The sequence below is a fragment of the Taudactylus pleione genome, unplaced genomic scaffold, assembly GCF_031769625.1.
Source record: "Taudactylus pleione unplaced genomic scaffold, aTauple2 ptg000278l, whole genome shotgun sequence".
Taxonomy (NCBI): Eukaryota; Metazoa; Chordata; class Amphibia; order Anura; family Myobatrachidae; genus Taudactylus; species Taudactylus pleione.
The window spans coordinates 8,010,054-8,029,770 of NW_028284680.1; the positions used below are offsets into that span (position 1 = coordinate 8,010,054).

Genomic DNA, 19,717 nt, shown 5'->3' on the forward strand with positions numbered 1-19,717 from the left:
CTCCCGAGTCCTGTAGTAGCAGCAGGTGGCCCCCCTCTCTCCCACAGTAGCGGAGCACACAGCTGGCTACCTCTTCATCCCTGAAGGCAGCGGCAACAGACTCCTTTCCAGCCCAGCAAACAACACGCTGGGTGGGAAGGGAGGTTGCTGTAGTGACCTTTGGTACATGAGGCAGGAGATAATAACGTACTACACAGAGGTTTAAATAGGTCAAATATTTATATAGTAAGATACTCATCAGTACTGAGGATTTGATGCTCTTTAAGCAGTTACTATTGGTGTATTGTACACAGGTTTGAATAGGATAGATAAAGGGTCGGACTGGCCCACATGGGTACAGGGGAAAGTGTCTGAGGGCCCACCCCCTTCTTTAGGCATCAGGTTCCAGACTGTGCACTTGAATTATACTGGACAGGACTATTATGTATTTTCTACAATACATTGCTGTTATTAATCTGGTACATTATCATGCATTCACTAGCAGTATTTACTATATACATATATATATTTAAAGGAGCCAAGACCCCCTCTGGAGGCCACACCCCTAATTATGGGCCCCTATCACTGCATTCCCCCGGTGGGACCTTCATGCCCCAGTCCGACACTGGATAGATATACATATTAGGATACTCATCAGTGCTGAGGATATGATGCTCTTTAAGCAGTTACTATTGGCGTACTGTACACAGGTTTGAATAGGATAGATATACATATAGATATACATATAGATATACATATTAGGATACTCATCAGTGCTGAGGATATGATGCTTTTTAGGCAGCTACCATTGTTATTCTGGTGAAACACTGCTTAATGAGTGCCCTACTGCTTACGACTGCCCTATGACTAATATGCATTTTGAGTTATTCTGATATTATGGAGGTGGTACATAGTAGTTTAGGATCTAAAACCAATATATCTGGACGTCTTTATGCTGACGCTGGCAGCCCGTTTTTTCGCTGCATATGAGCAAAACGTTTTTTTCATCATAATGAGTATTGTCCCTATTTTGCTATGAGACATTAGAGTTTAGAAGTTTTTGACAGTAAACTTTTACGTTCATAACTCAGTAGGGTGATAATTATTTTAGCTACATTCTCTCATTACAATACTAATATGTCCTCCTAAACTGCAGGAACACAATCACAATCCAATCAATGTCATTCATGTAACATCGTTTTTAACAATCCGGATAATTTTATTTTTGATGGGGAATAATCACTTTATTAGATCTCTTGTATGTGTCTCCCCTTTAAGTTGATTGATTAATGACTGGCAGAGTGAATATTTGCCCTGTAAGATTAATCCCATTCTCAGCTCTGATCTAATTAGACATGGATCATGTCTATCAATTGAACCAACACACGGTCAGATGTGTCAGATGAACGATTGAACGATTTGACCAACGATTTGAACGATTTTGCAAACGATTTGAACGATTTGAATTCCGAATGATTTTTGACTGCATTAAAATTACTGAAATCGTTCAAAACTGACTGCAAACACATCAGATGTCAGATATAGTTATCTGACCATCGGGAACGCGCATCGTTCATCGTTCAGACATGTCAGATATGTCAGATTTTCCTTCAGATATGAACGATTTTTGAAATCATCATCATTCAGATCTGAAGAAAAATCTGACCGTGTGTATACACCATTATTTTTTTGTTAAGAAGGGGTTTCCCAGACGTACATCACTCTGATGTGGTCAAGCCCCGGTTCCCGCGAAACGTACGTCATCATTTGTATCTGAACGAGGCCAGCAGATGGAGCGGCCAGGCGCCATCCTGAAATGCAGCGTGGAAGGAGATTTCTGCTGCCGTAGCCGTTCCAATCTGTGCCTCGCATTTGTACACACACAGATCTCCGCATTGGCCAGCAGCTCGCTTACCGAGGGATTAGTGAAACACAGCACAAGCTCAGTGTAACCAAGTTTCTATTCTGTAGTCTGAGTGTTACACTGTTACAGACTCTCCGGCATTGTTTGTATCAATGTTGTTATCTGATACTCTTTTCCTGAAAGGTAATCTTTGCTGGCAGGAATTGGTTGTTGTCATTTATTCATATCCCTGAGTCTATGAGACGCATAACTCATATCAATCTGAGCACTTGGCAAAATGATTGATACACTGGTTGCCAAATAAACACATGCATTGATTTGACACAATATCTGTTTTCATCCCGACTACAGACAAGAGACACTTTGGGTGTATAATTGGTAACCTTGTTTCCACTAATTTTACAGGTATTATTCAAGAAGCCGCTGCCTACATCAGTATGATATAAATGTGTACCCGTGTCTCACTCACTGCTTACAAATATAAGGCAATGGGATATACTGTACCTGCTTTTTTAGCTACCACACTGTGGGCTTCATTCAGAGCCGCTCGTAAACGGCCGCTCATTCGTTCCGAGCGATGTTCGCACATCTGCGCATGCGTACGGGTTGCAATACGCATGCGCGAACCAGTCAGTGCAGCAAAATCGTGTGCTCGCAAAATAGCGAATGCCTGCTAATTTGAGTAACAGAATGAGGCGTTTGTGGGTGGTAACAGGGGAAGGTGCTTGAAAACGGGAAGTGGAAATCAGAACGCAGGCATGCGTAAAGGTCAAAACGGGCGTTTTAAGGGTGTGCATAATTAATAAAGCAGCGTCATCGATCACGTCACTTGGTTGTTTTATAGTCAGAACTGCTCGCAATATAGCGGTAGGAAAAACCAACCACAAGAATAGCGAGCAGTTCATACGCCGTTCGATGTACTCAATTAATCTAATAAATAGCGGACATGACGTAAGATGCGAGCGGCCAGGGGGCGTGTTTTTCAAAATAACGACCGCATGTTTTATTCGCTCGTTCAGACATAGAGGCGTGAACAGACCGTAAAGAGCGAACGGTTAATTTAAATAGCCACCCCCTTTTTTTGAACGAGCGAGCGCAAATAGTGTCCGGCTCTGAATCAGACCCTGTGCTCAGCTGTACATACTATTAAATGATACTTAGGTAGGATTAACCATCAATATAGCTGATTTAAGATTGTGTACATGCTACTGCTGCCTGTCTGCGATCTGTTTGTGTCTTACTATCAGGCCGATAAGGCAAATAATTGTTTTTAAAAAACTATTAATTCATTCACATTAACAGATTGTTACTGTACGATTATAATGTCTCAATAGGACATTGATTCCATATAGGTGGTTTGCCTATATATTGTTTTCCCTTTTTCTAAAGGGTCAAGTGTGTGTTCTATGTATATGATGTGTCTCTGTATGTCTAAACCTTTATTTTAGAAGAATTTGAATAAAAGTTAATTCTTAATATACTCATATAACATAACAAGTTGTGCCCCCAACAAAGTCTTCTTTTTTCTTTATCTTTTACTCTAGAAGAAACAGCACTAACAGGGTTTTTAACACTACCACTCCCCGGGCAGGTGAGCCGAGGGGGGGGGGGGGAGCGGGTACTATTTACCCGGGCACAGGCTTGCTGGAGGGGTCCGGCACTGCTCCCCACCCCCTCTCTTACATCACAGCAGCTCCACAGATGCTGCTGTGTGTTGGGCTGCACTGGGAGACTGCTCGCAGCTGCTAAGAAGCAGCCCGAGCAGTCTCCTATGCCAGTGGGGGAGCGATCAAGCTGATCGTGCCCCCCACTGGTTATGCGCCGGGCTGAGGGGGCTTACAGCGCCCCCCTTGCCAGTGCGCTGCGCCGGCTGCAAAACTTTTTATTTTTTTATATTTTTACCTAAGGTGGCGTGGCCACACCTCCCGCAATTAGACCACGCCCCCTTTTTACCCGAGCCCGGCACGGCTCATGGCCTGTCAGAATCCCAGCGCCGGCATCCCAAAGGTAAGTAGCGGGGTTAGTGGGATGGTTAAAGGTTATGGTTAGGCACTAAGGGGTGAGGTTTAGGGTGTGGGGAGGGGAGGGTGAGGTTAGATTTAGGCACCAGGGAGGGTTAGAGTTAGGGTAGGGAGAGGGGGAAGGTTGAGTCACAGCTCATGGGCTGGTGCTGTATGCTTGCCCCCAGGCTAAAATTCACCAGCCAGCCCCTGAGGACGCCGCCAGTTTAGTACCCGCTGAGCACCTATGTTAAAGATCAGCATCGTGAGTCAGTGTGCAGGTGTCTGCTTCAAAGAGCTGTCACCTTGGGTTTAATTCCCATTGAGGCCAGAATCGCTGTCATGGCCTACTTTACAAGAATGATAATTCGTTTTGTTGGGTGGTGGGCTCAAACAGCCACCCCACCCCCAGTGCACGCAGCTATAGAGTCTGCCTGCTTAATTAGTTAGACATCTGCAGTCTCTTTATAGATCATAGCTCTGCCTCAGACTGAGGGCAGTAATTGCACTGTATACTGTATATAGGCCCTCATTCAGAGCCGTACGCTCTGAGCAGAGCGCACGCTCTGAATGAGGGTCGCCCTCCATAATTATGGAGCGTCCTCCTGGATGCTCGTATAGCTGTGGGTCACCACTCACAGCCTATACGAGCGTGCAGTTTGATGGCCGCGATGGTCTTGACCATCACGACCATCGCCACTGCGAGCCGGAGCCTGCGGTTGAGGTTTTCAACCACAAGGCCCGGAGTGATTTTGGCTCTATCAGAGCCAAAATCACTCCCACTGACATCACTAGTGATGTCAGTGGGGCCGGCTTCTGACGGTAGGCGTTCCCTTGGGAACGCCCCCATCAGGGAGGCACACCCCCGGCACGCCCACCAAAGGGGGCGTGCTGTCAATCAACATCGACAGCACGCCCCCTTTGATCAGACACAACGAGCGAAGGGAAGTTCTTCGTTCGTCACGTCTGGCGCATGCGCACGACGGAGCTCCCGCCGTCGTGCGCATGCGCAGTGCACAACATCGACCCACTTGCGAGCGGACAGCCGCTAGCGAGTGGGTCTGAATCAGGCCCATAGTCAATTTGGCTAAACTGTTATATTAGCTGTGTAAAATTTTACAGCACCAAGGGATTATGTGATAACATGACCTGGGTTTGAATCCAGACTATTTCAAGATGGCTGCAGGTTTTGGCCTAGGGCCACGCCCCCATTAGCACGCCTGATCTCATCGGAAGCAGAGCAGGGTCAGGCCTGGTTAGTAATTACATGGGAGAGAACACCAGGTGCTGTTGATCTATCAGGTAATAATACCCTGTAATTGTTAACTCACTATTGTCAGATGTTATTGATGCAGATGGCTTATTGGTAAGCTGTCTGCCAGTGCCTGGAAAGCATTAAGTGGGCAGGTTCGATACCCAGCTATGACCTGCGTTACAACTATTATATACAGATCGTTGAGTAACCTATCACTTCACTGTTACTTTGAAGGTCTGTTTCATATATGTCTACGAGGGGTATTCAATATGGAGCGAAAACGCAGTTTCTGCGAGGTTTTCACTTGGATGACGTCATTTTCGCCGCTTTTACTTTTACACCGTATTCAATTTGAAAACTTTTCGCTGGTGCGAAAAGTTTATTGCATTCGACCCTGCGAAAAAGTATCACCAAGGAATGGGTGGCGAAAAAAAGTGCAGAATTGGGGTTTTGGGGTGCAACATTTTGGAAACCACCCTGCAACCTTCAGACAGTCCCCCAAAGGTAAACTGTATCAATTTTTAAAAAAAAAATACCTCAGAAGACCCCAAAAAAAGCACTTTCATTTTGGGGGTGTAAAAAAATTTTGGGGGTACAAAGTTATAAACTAGCGAACTACAATCTAGGGGGGTCCCCAAGTATGCCCCAGGTGTTTTTTTCATTGCAGGTGTTTGCGGCAGGTGGATTTTTCATGTTTTTTAAAACTGCACTTTAGCAAGTGTTAAATATGCTCACCCCCATTTCCAAGTACCCAAACTTTGCTGGGACTACTTATTTTCTGCAAAAAAACCTTCTAAATACTATTCTTCACCCCCTTCCCAAATCCCCAAAATAGCAGCTATCGAGCCCGTTTAAAGACCCCAAAAACCTTCAGCAGGGCTAATCGGGGGTATCCAGAGTGATCCCCCATGTCAGAGCATCTTTTTGGGGGTGTTAGGGTGATTTCCCCAAAAATCAGCGAAGTTTTCGCTGATTTCACATTCGCCGGGTGCCCTTTTTGCCGATTTCATATTGAATACGGGTATAATCGGAGGCGCTTGCGATACTTTTCCGCCGATACTTTTCCGTGGGGAAAACTTCGACACGCATAGACGGCGAAGTTTTCGTTTCATATTGAATACCGCTATATATAAGCTACAGCTTTGTATACAGCCTTGGGCTAGGGCTAATACAGCATCCAGGATAGTCCCCATATTTCAAGCATTTCTCGCACATCTCATTTGGCAGTCAATGCGCACCCCTGCACCGCGAGTAGTGCGAATAGGGATTTTTAATTGGATTGGAGAATTCTTTTGAGCGCGCTTCGCACCTAATAGGATTGAGCCCACAGTGTTGTCCCTGTTTGCAAACAAAACATAAACCATGTAACAACTAAAGGTGCCTACACACTTGGCAATGTGCTCACGATCTGACAATGTGTCCGATTTCCCCTTGAACTTTGCCCAGCAGCTCCCCGGCAGTCGTGGGCACGATTTTGTGTTAAAAAACTGTCCATTGTGACAAACGATCTATCGTGCCTCCTAACTATTCCAGTGTATCATGTCTGAGATTGTCAGATCTGCCCTACAGCACGGCAGATCTGAAGATGCGATGTTCGACCTGCGGGGACGCGCATCGTGATCGTGAGTGGGCATATATTACCCGATTTGTCGTCACGATGTGTCGGAATCGGTCAAATCGTGTAAAATATCGCTAAGTGTGTAGACACCTTTAGATAAGACACATAGTTATGCTTGAAGGCAATTGTGTTTCCTATCATCGTATGTTAAAGGAAAAATCAGTCCTTTAGAAGTCTCAGAGAATAATACGATACCATGGGGTATATTTACTAATGTGAGAGTTTTTAGAAGTGAAGATGTTGTCCATAGCAACCAATCAGATTCTAGCTATTATCTCCTGGAAGGTGCTAGTTAAATGTAGAATCTGATAGGTTGCTATGGGCCCTGGCTGCAGCGGCTTCCAGTGCTTCTCCAATGCCGGAAGCAAGGACTGCCGCATGTGATTCCTCGTAAGCGAGGAGTCACCTTACCTGACATCTCCGTGCGTCCGGTTGCAGTCCAGGTCCGAGCATCGCTGCTAGCAAGCTCAGCCGAAATCACAAGCCCAGTTACTGATGTTCCGGCCCGGCCGATGGAGTCGCAGTACATACAGCTTAATTCAGACGCTCAGTACTGCCAACCCAAAAGCATATCAAATAAAAGCTTAGGACTACCTGAGCAGTCCCGTTACAAAGATGCGTCTGAATCCTACTGCACCAAATGAACAACTGAAGGCCTGGGGGTTAGGTATATATAGAGGAGGACCCGAGGCATCCTGGGAGCTGAAAGCTTTAACAATTTGGTGCCTGGATCTCTCCAACCACATTACCCCATGGTATCCCTGGAATCCCTATGGACCCTGAAGAAGAAATTGCCATTATCTGCCTGTTGGATCATTTGCTGGCAGTCCTAATGAGCTATACATAAATCTGCACACCTACTCCTCACATGGCATCGTCTCAGACAAATAATTAACCCTGCAGCTGGGCATTACAAATTCAAGGGTCATTCGCAGGTCACAATGTTGGCAATTAGACAAAAATACAATAAAAGGGTTACTTGTTGCCTAACATCTTGTGATTCATAACATAATCGCAACACTCTCACTTCTGCTTCCAGAATTCTTAGAAATATAATAATACCTCCAGACAAACCTCTCTACTAACCTCTCTCTATATTCTTAAAGAGTTGCTGAAAGTTCATGGAACAATGGGCCTGATTCAGACCCACTCACAAGCGGCTGTCCGCTCGCAAGTGGGTCGATGGTGTGCACTGCGCATGTGCACGACGGAGGGAGCTCCGTCGTGCGCATGCGCCAGACGCGACGAGCGAAGGACTTTCCTTCGCTCGTTGTGTCTGATCAAAGGGGGCGTGCTGTCGATGTTGATTGACAGCACGCCCCCTTTGGTGGGCGTGCTGGGGGCGTGCCTCCCAGACGGGGGCGTTCCCAAGGGAACGCCTACCGTCAGAAGCCGGCCCACTGACATCACTAGTGATGTCAGTGGGAGTGATTTTGGCTCTGATAGAGCCAAAATCACTCCGGGCCTTGCGGTTGAGACACTCAACCGCAGGCTCCGGCTCGCAGTGGCGATGGCCGCGATGGTCAAGACCATCGCGGCCATCAACCTGCACGCTCGTATAGGCTGTGGGTGGTAACCCACAGCTATACGAGCGTCCAGGAGGACGCTCCCTAATTATGGAGGACGGCCCTCATTCAGAGTGTGCGCTCTGCTCAGAGCGTCCGGCTCTGAATGAGGGCCAATGTCGTCATTGTGAAAGATGATCAAATTATTTATTAGCAAAACCACCCCTGAGCTTCTAAGAATTTTTATTCTGATTTATTTTCTCACAGCGGGAACAAGGTATACTGGGCGCCAGACTAAACGGAGTGAAGTTACACAGACGCCAAAAGTGTTCCAAGGAAGGACTACCGGTGATACGGTAACAGGGTCATGGACGCCCTAGGTTCATTGATGCAAAGGCTAGTCCGCCTGGTCTGCTCCCACAGAATAGGTACTGTAGCACAAATTGCTGACAAAGTTACTGCTGGCTATGATAGAAAGGGGTCAGAATACACAGGACATCACAGCGTATGGGGGCTATGTAGCTACAGACTGGTCAGAGTGCCCATGGTGACCCCTACCCACTGCCAAATGTGCCTACAATGGCAACGTGAGCGTGGCGGGTGCGTGTGCTTCGTTTACCTGGGGAAGAGATGGCACCAGGATACACTATGGGAAGAAGGCAAGCCGGCAGGGGGGGAAGTATGATGCTCTGGGCAATGTTCTGCTGGGAAACCTTAGGTCCTGCCATACATGTGGCTGTTACTTTGTCAGAAAACACCCACCTAAACATTGTGCACACCAAGGACCTCATTCAGAGCCGGTCGCACAGAGCGTGCGGTCGGTCTGAATGAGGGGAGGACCTCTTGAATTTTCAAGACGTCCTCCTTTGCGGTGGTAAGGCTGTGGGTTAACACCCACAGCCTTACGACCGCCTAAGGAGATGGTCGTGATGGTCAAGACCATCGCGACCATCGGGGCTTATGACGAGACCCTAGGGTAGGTCGCGTTCTGATATATGCACGCCTTTGTGTGCGTTGTGATGCAGGAAGCCAAAAGCCGAGTATGTTCATCCACCCAAGGCGTGCGTATACCAAACTGCAACCGCACACCTAAGAGTGGTATATCTGTTACTTTATAAATGGTCACTGCTGTGACAGAATAGTTCTATGTGGAGAATGATGTAGGGGAAACCGATACAGAATAGGAGAAGAGATGCTTAGAATATGCTGTTTAATTTGAATTATTTTTAATGAATAAACATTAAAGTAGATGACTAATTACTACTGTCACTGTAAGAGTGGTTCATTTTGGAAAGAAAGAAAACATGTGGCAGATAGAGCTTAATGCTTCCTCAGAGTCAGGGCTGCCATGTAAGCCCCGGAGAGCTTTCGGCTCTGTCTGAGCCGGAAGCTCTCCACTGACATCACTAGTGATGTCAGTGGGGCCACCCCCAAATGGTAGGCGTTCCCACTTGGGCTGCCACCCCCCCCCCGGCCCGCCTTCCAAACGGGGCGAGCTGTCATCAACATCGACAGCTCGCCCCCTTTGGATCGAGACCTGCTACGACCGGCGCTGTCGGTCGTAGCGGGTCTCACGCATGCGCACGACGGCACCGTCCTGCGCATGCTCTGTGGGGGGCCATCGACCCGGTCCAAGCGCATCGGCGCTAACGACCGGGTCTGAATGACCCCCTAAGTACCCCCCTTCATGGCAACAGTATTCCGTGATGGCAGTGGCATCTTTAACTGCAACAATACTTCAGGAATGTTTTGTGGAACAGGACAAAGAGATCGAGGTATTGACTTGGCTTCCAAATTCCCCAGATCTCCATCCAACCGAGTATCTGTGGGATGTGCTGGAAAAACAAGTCTGAGCCATGGAGGCCCCAACTTACAGAATCTGCTGCTAATGTCTTAGTGCCAGATACCACAGGACAGCTTCAGAGGTCTCGTGGAGTCCATGCCTCGATGGGTCAGTTGTTTTGTCAGCACGAGTGGGACCTACACAATATTGGGCTGATGGGTGTGTGCGTGTGTTTGTGTGTATATAAATATATATATATATATATATATAGATAGATAGATATATAGATAGATATATATATATATTGGATATACCACTCTTGGGTGTGCGGTCGCGTTCTGATATATGCACGCCTTTGTGTGCGTTGTGATGCAGGAAGCCAAAAGCCGAGTATGTTCATCCACCCAAGGCGTGCGTATACCAAACTGCAACCGCACACCTAAGAGTGGTATATCTGTTACTTTATAAATGGTCACTGCTGTGACAGAATAGTTCTATGTGGAGAATGATGTAGGGGAAACCGATACAGAATAGGAGAAGAGATGCTTAGAATATGCTGTTTAATTTGAATTATTTTTAATGAATAAACATTAAAGTAGATGACTAATTACTACTGTCACTGTAAGAGTGGTTCATTTTGGAAAGAAAGAAAACATGTGGCAGATAGAGCTTAATGCTTCCTCAGAGTCAGGGCTGCCATGTCTGCTCACTGATTGCTCTGCTGGACTCTGAAGCCGCTGCTCAGGTTAGTCCTGTTCAAGTTCTTTGGTGAGGAGCCATGTCAGGTCCATTAAATCATGAAGTAATTTGACATTTCTTCATTTTTTTCTGTCACAAATGTGTATGTCAGTGAGGCGGTGATGTGTATTTGTGTCTGTGAGGCAGTGTTGTGTATGTCTGTCAGTGAGGCTAGTGATGTGTATGTCTGTCAGTGAGGCAGTGATGTGTATGTTTGTCAGTGAGGCAGTGATGTCTATTTGTGTCAGTGAGGCAGTGATGTGTATTTGTGTCAGTGAGGCGGTGTTGTGTATGTTTGTCAGTGAGGCAGTGATGTGTATGTCTGTCAGTGAGGCAGTGATGTGTATTTGTGTCAGTGAGGCAGTGTTGTGTATGTTTGTCAGTGAGGTGGTGATGTGTATGTCTGTCAGTGAGGCAGTGATGTGTATGTCTGTCAGTGAGGCGGTGATGTGTATATCAGTGAGGCAGTGATGTCTATTACTGTCAGTGAGGCAGTGATGTGTATGTCTGTCAGAGAGGCAGTGATGTGTATGTCTGTCAGTGAGGGAGTGTTGTGTATTACTGTCAGTGAGGCAGTGATGTGTATACTGTCAGTGAGGCAGTGATGTGTACGTCTGTCAGAGAGGCAGTGATGTGTATTTGTGTCAGTGAGGCAGTGATGTGTATGTCTGTCAGTGAGGCAGTGATGTGTATGTCTGTCAGTGAGGCAGTGATGTGTATGTCTGTCAGTGAGGCAGTGATGTGTATTACTGTCAGTGAGGCAATGATGTGTATGTCTGTGAGGCAGTGATGTGTATGTCAGTGAGGCAGTGATGTGTATATATGTCAGTGAGGCAGTGATGTCTATTACTGTCAGTAAGGCAGTGATGTGTATGTCTGTCAGAGAGGCAGTGATGTGTATTTGTGTCAGTGAGGCAGTGATGTGTATGTCTGTCAGTGAGGCGGTGATGTGTATTACTGTCAGTGAGGAAGTGATGTGTATGTCTGTCAGTGAGGCAGTGATGTCTATTACTGTCAGTGAGGCAGTGATGTGTATTTCAGTGAGGCAGTGATGTGTATGTCTGTCAGTGAGGCAGTGATGTGTATTATTGTGAGGCAGTGATGTGTATTACTGTCAGTGAGGCAGTGATGTGTATGTCTGTCAGTGAGGCGGTGATGTGTATTACTTTCAGTGAGGCGGTGATGTGTATTATTGTCAGTGAGGCAGTGTTGTGTATTACTGTCAGTGAGGCAGTGTTGTGTATATATGTCAGTGAGGCAGTGATGTGTATTTGTGACAGTGAGGCAGTGTTGTGTATGTTTGTCAGTGAGGCAGTGATGTGTATGTCTGTCAGTGAGGCAGTGATGTGTATTTGTGTCAGTGAGGCAGTGTTGTGTATGTTTGTCAGTGAGGCGGTGATGTGTATTTGTGTCAGTGAGGCGGTGTTGTGTATGTTTGTCAGTGAGGCGGTGATGTGTATGTCTGTCAGTGAGGCGGTGATGTGTATGTCTGTCAGTGAGGCGGTGTTGTGTATGTCTGTCAGTGATGTGTATGTCAGTGAGGCAGTGATGTCTATTACTGTCAGTGAGGCAGTGATGTGTATGTCTGTCAGAGAGGCAGTGATGTGTATGTCTGTCAGTGAGGGAGTGTTGTGTATTACTGTCAGTGAGGCAGTGATGTGTATACTGTCAGTGAGGCAGTGATGTGTATGTCTGTCAGAGAGGCAGTGATGTGTATGTTTGTCAGTGAGGCGGTGATGTGTATATCTGTCAGTGAGGCAGTGATGTGTATGTCTGTCAGTGAGGCGGTGATGTGTATGTCTGTCAGTGAGGCAGTGTTGTGTATGTCTGTCAGTGAGGCAGTGATGTGTATGTCAGTGAGGCAGTGATGTGTATATCAGTGAGGCAGTGATGTCTATTACTGTCAGTGAGGCAGTGATGCATATGTCTGTCAGAGAGGCAGTGATGTGTATGTCTGTCAGTGAGGGAGTGTTGTGTATTACTGGCAGTGAGACAGTGATGTGTATACTGTCAGTGAGGCAGTGATGTGTACATCTGTCAGAGAGGCAGTGATGTGTATTTTTGTCAGTGAGGCAGTGATGTGTATGTCTGTCAGTGAGGCAGTGATGTGTATGTCTGTCAGTGAGGCAGTGATGTGTATGTCTGTCAGTGAGGCAGTGATGTGTATTACTGTCAGTGAGGCAGTGATGTGTATGTCTGTGAGGCAGTGATGTGTATGTCAGTGAGGCAGTGATGTGTATATATGTCAGTGAGGCAGTGATGTCTATTACTGTCAGTAAGGCAGTGATGTGTATGTCTGTCAGAGAGGCAGTGATGTGTATTTGTGTCAGTGAGGCAGTGATGTGTATGTCTGTCAGTGAGGCAGTGATGTGTATGTCTGTCAGTGAGGCGGTGATGTGTATTACTGTCAGTGAGGAAGTGATGTGTATGTCTGTCAGTGAGGCAGTGATGTCTATTACTGTCAGTGAGGCAGTGATGTGTATTTCAGTGAGGCAGTGATGTGTATGTCTGTCAGTGAGGCAGTGATGTGTATTATTGTGAGGCAGTGATGTGTATGTCTGTCAGTGAGGCAGTGATGTGTATGTCTGTCAGTGAGGCGGTGATGTGTATGTCTGTCAGTGAGGCGGTGATGTGTATGTCTGTCAGTGAGGCGGTGATGTGTATTACTTTCAGTGAGGCGGTGATGTGTATTACTGTCAGTGAGGCAGTGTTGTGTATTACTGTCAGTGAGGCAGTGTTGTGTATTACTGTCAGTGAGGCAGTGTTGTGTATATATGTCAGTGAGGCAGTGTTGTGTATATATGTCAGTGAGGCAGTGATGTGTATGTCTGGCAGTGAGGCAGTGATGCGTATCTCTGTCAGTGAGGCAGTGATGCGTATTACTGTAAGTGAGGCAGTGATGTGTATGTCTGTCAGTGAGGCAGTGATGTGTATGTCTGTCAGTGAGGTGGTGATGTGTATTTGTGTCAGTGAGGCGGTGATGTGTATGTCTGTCAGTGAGGCGGTGATGTGTATGTCTGTCAGTGAGGCGGTGATGTGTATTACTGTCAGTGAGGCGGTGATGTGCATGTCTGTCAGTGAGGCGGTGATGTGCATGTCTGTCAGTGAGGCGGTGATGTGCATGTCTGTCAGTGAGGCGGTGATGTCTATTACTGTCAGTGATGCAGTGATGTCTATGTCTGTCAGTGAGGCAGTGATGTGTATTACTGTCAGTGAGGCAGTGATGTGCATGTCTGTCAGTGAGGCAGTGATGTGCATGTCTGTCAGTGAGGCAGTGATGTGTATTACTGTCAGTGAGGCAGTGATGTGTATTACTGTCAGTGAGGCAGTGATGTGTATTACTGTCAGTGAGGCAGTGATATGTATTACTGTCAGTGAGGCAGTGATGTGTAGCTTTTCTGTGAGAGATATTGTTTACACTTGTGGAGTGATACAGCTGTGGCTCTGTGATGAGGTTCAGATTACAGCTGGAAGTAGACCAAGCCTGAGGAGTGTGGTCATTGGGAAATAATGCACGGTCATGTGATCTAGTGTGTCCAATCAATCATGTTGGTTTTATCTCTCTCAATATAGCACACTATTTTATAAATCTATATATACATGACACACACACACATACAGTCATGTGCATAAATATTGGGACATTGACAGAATTTTCATATTTTGGCCTCTATTCACCACCACAATGGCTTTGAAATGAAACAAACAAGATGTGATTTACCTGCAGACTTTCAGAATTAATTTGAGGGTAATTACATCCAAATCAGGTGAACGGTGTAGGAATTACAACGGTTTCTATATGTGCCTCCCACTTTTTAAGGGGCCAAAAGTAATGGGACAAACTAAACAATCCTAAATCTAACTTTCACTTTTTAATACTTTGTTGCAAATCCTTTGCAGGCAATTACAGCCTGAAGTCTGGAACGCATAGACATCACCAGACGCTGGGTTTCATCCCTGGTGATGCTCTGCCAGGCCTCTACTGTAAATGTCTTCAGTTCTTGTTCTTGGGGCATTTCCCCTTCAGTTTTGTCTTCATCAAGTGAAATGCATGCTTAATCGGATTCAGGTCAGGGGATTGACTTGGCCATTGCATAACATTCCACTTTTTAGCCTTAAAAACTCTTTGGTTGCTTTTGCAGTACGTTTCGGGTCATTGTCCATCTGCACTATGAAGCGCCGTCCAATGAGTTCTGAGGCATTTGACTGAATATGAGCATATAATATTGCCCGAAACACTTCAGAATTCATTCTGCTGCTTTTGTCAGCAGTCACATCATCAATAAATACAAGGGAACCAGTTCCATTGGCAGCCATACATGCCCACGCCATGACACTACCACCACCATGCTTCACTGATGAGCAGTTCCTTTCCTTCTCCATACTCTTCTCTTCCAAACACTCTGGTACAAGTTGATCTTTGTCTCATCTGTCCATATGATGTTGTTCCAGAACTGTAATGGCTTTTTTAGATGTTGTTTGGCAAACTAATCTGGTCTTCCTGTTTTTGAGGCTCACCAACGGTTTACATCTTGTGGTGAACCCTCTATATTCGCTCTTGTGAAGTCTTCTCTTGATTGTTGACTTTGACACATATACACCTACCTCCTGGAGAGTGTTCTTGATTTGGCTAACTGTTGTGAAGGGGTTTTTCTTCACCAGGGAAATAATTCTTCTGTCATCCACCACAGTTGTTTCCATGGTCTTCCAGGTCTTTTGGTGTTGCTGAGCTCTACGGTGCGTTCTTTCTTTTTAAGAATGTTCCAAACAGTTGATTTGGCCACACCTAATGTTTTTGCTATCTCTCTGATGGGTTTGTTTTGATTTTTCAGCCTAATGATGGCTTGCTTCACTGATAGTGACAGCTCTTTGGATCTCATATTGAGAGTCGACAGCAACTGATTCCAAATGCAAATGTCACACCTAGAATCAACTCCAGACCTTTTACCTGCTTAATTGATAATGAAATAATGAGGGAATAGCCCACACCTGTCCATGAAATAGCTTTTGAGTTGATAGTCCCATTACTTTTGGCCCCTTAAAAAGTGGGAGGCACATATAGAAACCGTTGTAATTCCTACACCGTTCACCTGATTTGGATGTAATTAGCCCCAAATTAAATCTGAAAGTCTGCAGTTAAAGCACATCTTGTTTGTTTCATTTCAAAGCCATTGTGGTCGTGAATAGAGGCCAAAATATGAAAATGCTGTCAATGTCTCAATATTTATGCACCTGACTGTATATATATATATATATATATATATATATATATCAACGTAAAAGGGCTGTCCCCTAAACAAGTGATGACGCCTCTTGGAAGTAGAGCACTGCGCAAGCAACTCTACAGGCTGCAGGGCGGCTCTGCAGTAACGCTACTGGGAACAGGGTAAGCTGCAAGGCACATGCAGGTGGCCGTGGGACAGTGACAATGCTGCCCCCTCCCCGGGCCCTGCACGATACACAGGACGCACACACCTATTTATAGCCCCTGCAAATATACAGATATAATCGATGCTTCATCTATTTTAATTATCTGAACCTAATTGCCCTGGATGGCCTGTACATGACACAACACAACAGTTCATGACCTTACAGTGTTTTGAAATCTGCTTGCACGCCATCCACATGATTCATACTTATATAACACAGGAATATGGCAATCCTGTAATAAAAGCATTAGTATGAAGAGATAAGAGTACATTGATTAACTAGCCCAGGACAATTAGTGGGTAATAGAAATGTTCTATCTATATATACATTGTGCCTTCTCTAGAGCACTGCTCATGTAATCCATGTAGACTGGGAATACTGGGACATTAGCTGGGTTCCTGAGATTGGGAATACTGGGACACTGGCTGGATACCTGAGACTGGGAATACTGGGACACTGGCTGTATACCTGCGATTGGGAAGATGGGGACTCTGGCTGGATACCTGCGATTGGGAACACTGGGACACTGGCTGGATACTTGAGATTGGGAATACTGGGACACTGGCTGTATACCTGCGATTGGGAATAATGGGACACTGACTGTATACCTGCTATTGGGAATATTGGGACACTGGGTGTATACCTGCGATTGGGAATACTGGGACACTGGCTGGATACCTGCGATTGGGAATATTGGGAAACTCGCTGGATACCTGACACTGGGAATATGGGGACTCTGGGCCTGATTCAGAGCCGCTCGTAAGCGGGCGCTCGTTCGTTCCGAGCGATGTTCGCACATCTGCACATGCGTACGTATTGTAATACGCATGTGCGAACCAGTCAGTGCGGCTGAAAATCGTTTGTTTGCTAAATAGCGAATGCCTGCTATTTTGAGTGACAGGAGGAGGCGTTTGTGGGTGGTAACAGGGGAAGGTGCTTGAAAACGGGGAGTGGAGATCCGAAAGCAGGCGTGCCTAAAGGTCAAAACGGGCGTTTTATGGGTGTGCATAATTAATACAGGAGCTTCATTGACCACGTCACTTGGTTTTTTTAAAGTCAGAACTGCTCGCAAGATTGCGGTAGGAAAAACCAACCACAAGAATAGCGAGCAGTTCATACGCTGTTCGATGTACTCGATTAATCTATTAAATAGCGGACATGACGTATGATGCGTGCGGCCAGGGGGCGTCTTTTACAAAATTACGACCGCATGTTTTGTTCGCTCGTTCAGACATAGAGGCGTCAACAAACCGCAAAGAGCGAATGGTTAATTTAAATAGCCACCCCCTTTTTCTGAACGAGCGAGCGCAAATAGCGTCCGGCTCTGAATCAGGCCCTCTGGCTGTATACCTGCGATTGGGAATACTGGGACACTGGCTGTATACCTGCGATTGGGAATACTGGGACACTGGCTGGATACCTGCGATTGGGAATACTGGGACACTGGCTGGATACCTGAGACTGGGAATATGGGGACTGGCTGGATACCTGAGATTGGGAATACTGGGGACACTAGCTGGATACCTGCGATTGGGAATACAGGGACACTGGCTGGATACCTGAGACTGGGAATACGGGGACTGGCTGGATACCTGAGATTGGGAATACGGGGACTCTGGCTGTATACCTGCAATTGGGAATACGGGGACACTGGCTGGTATACCTGCGATTGGGAATACTGGGACACTGTCTGTATACCTGTGACTGGGACACTGGCTGGATACCTGAGATTGGGAATACGGGGACTCTGGCTGTATACCTGCGATTGGGAATACTGGGACACTGGCTGGATACCTGCAATTGGGAATACTGGGACACTGGCTGTATACCTGCGAATGGAATACTGGGACACTGGCTATATACCTGCGATTGGGAATACTGGGACACTGGCTGTATACCTGCGATTGGGACTACTGGGATACTGGCTGTTAAGGAATCTATATTTGCACCTCTATGTGCCCCTGCCTATACCTTCTAATATCCTACCTATAAACCTCTAAGGATGACGCTATTTTGCGTTCGCAGTCATACAGTAAATAAAGACTCCAGACTTGGAACGTGTGGTTCCAAAGCAAAAAGTATTATTCAAGTAAAAGTACAGTCAGTTACATGCTATTGATCCATACACAATTCTGCGCAAAGGAATTATACAGACCCAAGTACAGTACACATACACAGCGCTTTCTGGTCCAGATGTTAGGCATCAGCAAGAAACCCCTCGTCCCTCAGCGTTCAGCAAGAAGACTAAGAACCCAGTGTTGGAGCACACATATTTATACCCCCCCAGAATAGACAGAACAATAGAGAAGTTTGTTGCTTATGCCATTGGTTCCCATGGGGGAAGCATCTGTTACAGAGCGTTTAACAGGCTGGTTCAAATAGACTCAACCCAGCCTCCAACAAGTGGGGGTCTCTGCCCTCCTGCCCCATGCAACATCCTAACAGTTATACATTTTGTTGCTTGAAGTCTCTGCGGTCCATAAGTTGAGAATGCATGATGCGATCTCCACACCGATAATACCGGAATTCTGTTGAAAGAGTACGCATCAGTACAAAACCAAACACGGCTTACTTAGCATGTATAAAACCCTAGTTACCAAATAATCTTTATTTCACAGCATTTATACTAACTGAACAAACTTAAATCTTATACCTTTAAAGCTTATTAAACCTTTTATGTGAATATGTAATGTGTAAGTATGCGGGGTGTGATGTAAAGACACTAGTTAACTTGGGGCAGATGCGTGCGCATGAAGCTAACAACCAGCGTTTTCATACAGGATCTTATGCATTCGCTAATATGCGATTAGTTACCAGCGCAATTGTGCGTATTAATGTGTGTATGAGAAATGGTGCACTTAAATCTCAGTAAGTGAACACCTAGCAGTGTGGAATGCTGAGCCTTATAGTTCCACACGCCCCCTCTCCCAGCTGCCCCCACCTTTCCCAGGCTCAAAAGAAAAGTCCTTTATTTTCCCAGACTTGTGTGAATGCAAATTAGCCCAGCTACAAGAACCAAACCTAAGATAACACTCTTGGCTTTGAAGTTATTTCATTGCAAGAAGCTTGCTAATGTAAGGTGTGTATTCTAGCCGGGCCACCTTGAGTGAGAGCAGATGTTATCCAGGAAGCTTATCTACACAGGCTAGTTATCACGTGGCCATTTGCAGTGTTCTAGTTAATGCAATATATCCTTTAGGGGAATTATAATAATATACACTTTATCCAGAGCACCCAAACTACGTAAAGTCATGAAATGGGCTTTTGGTGAATCGCCGTAACTTATGGCGATGGTTACAGATGCAATCGCATGATGCTAATAGTATTATCGCCACATGTACTAAAGTGTGAGTTTATCTAAAATGGCGCTTAGGCGGCCATTTGCAAAATGGCGTCTTGCGGCCAGTCGCAAGATGGTGTCGCTGCGATGTGTATGTCTGTCAGTGAGGCGGTGATGTGTATGTCTGTCAGTGAGGCGGTGATGTGTATTACTTTCAGTGAGGCGGTGATGTGTATTACTGTCAGTGAGGCAGTGTTGTGTATTA

At 46.0% G+C, this 19,717-nt stretch overlaps 1 protein-coding gene across 1 annotated transcript in view; it reads left to right on the forward strand.

Annotated features, from left to right (window-relative positions):
- Positions 1-9,927: 9,927 nt before the first annotated feature.
- Positions 9,928-19,717, forward strand: part of TIRAP (TIR domain containing adaptor protein) — a 47,681-nt gene continuing 37,891 nt past the window's right edge. Inside the window, 1 exon segment of the mRNA XM_088481826.1 lies at positions 9,928-9,996. Within this exon segment, the coding sequence (XP_088337952.1) occupies positions 9,928-9,996 (69 nt within the window).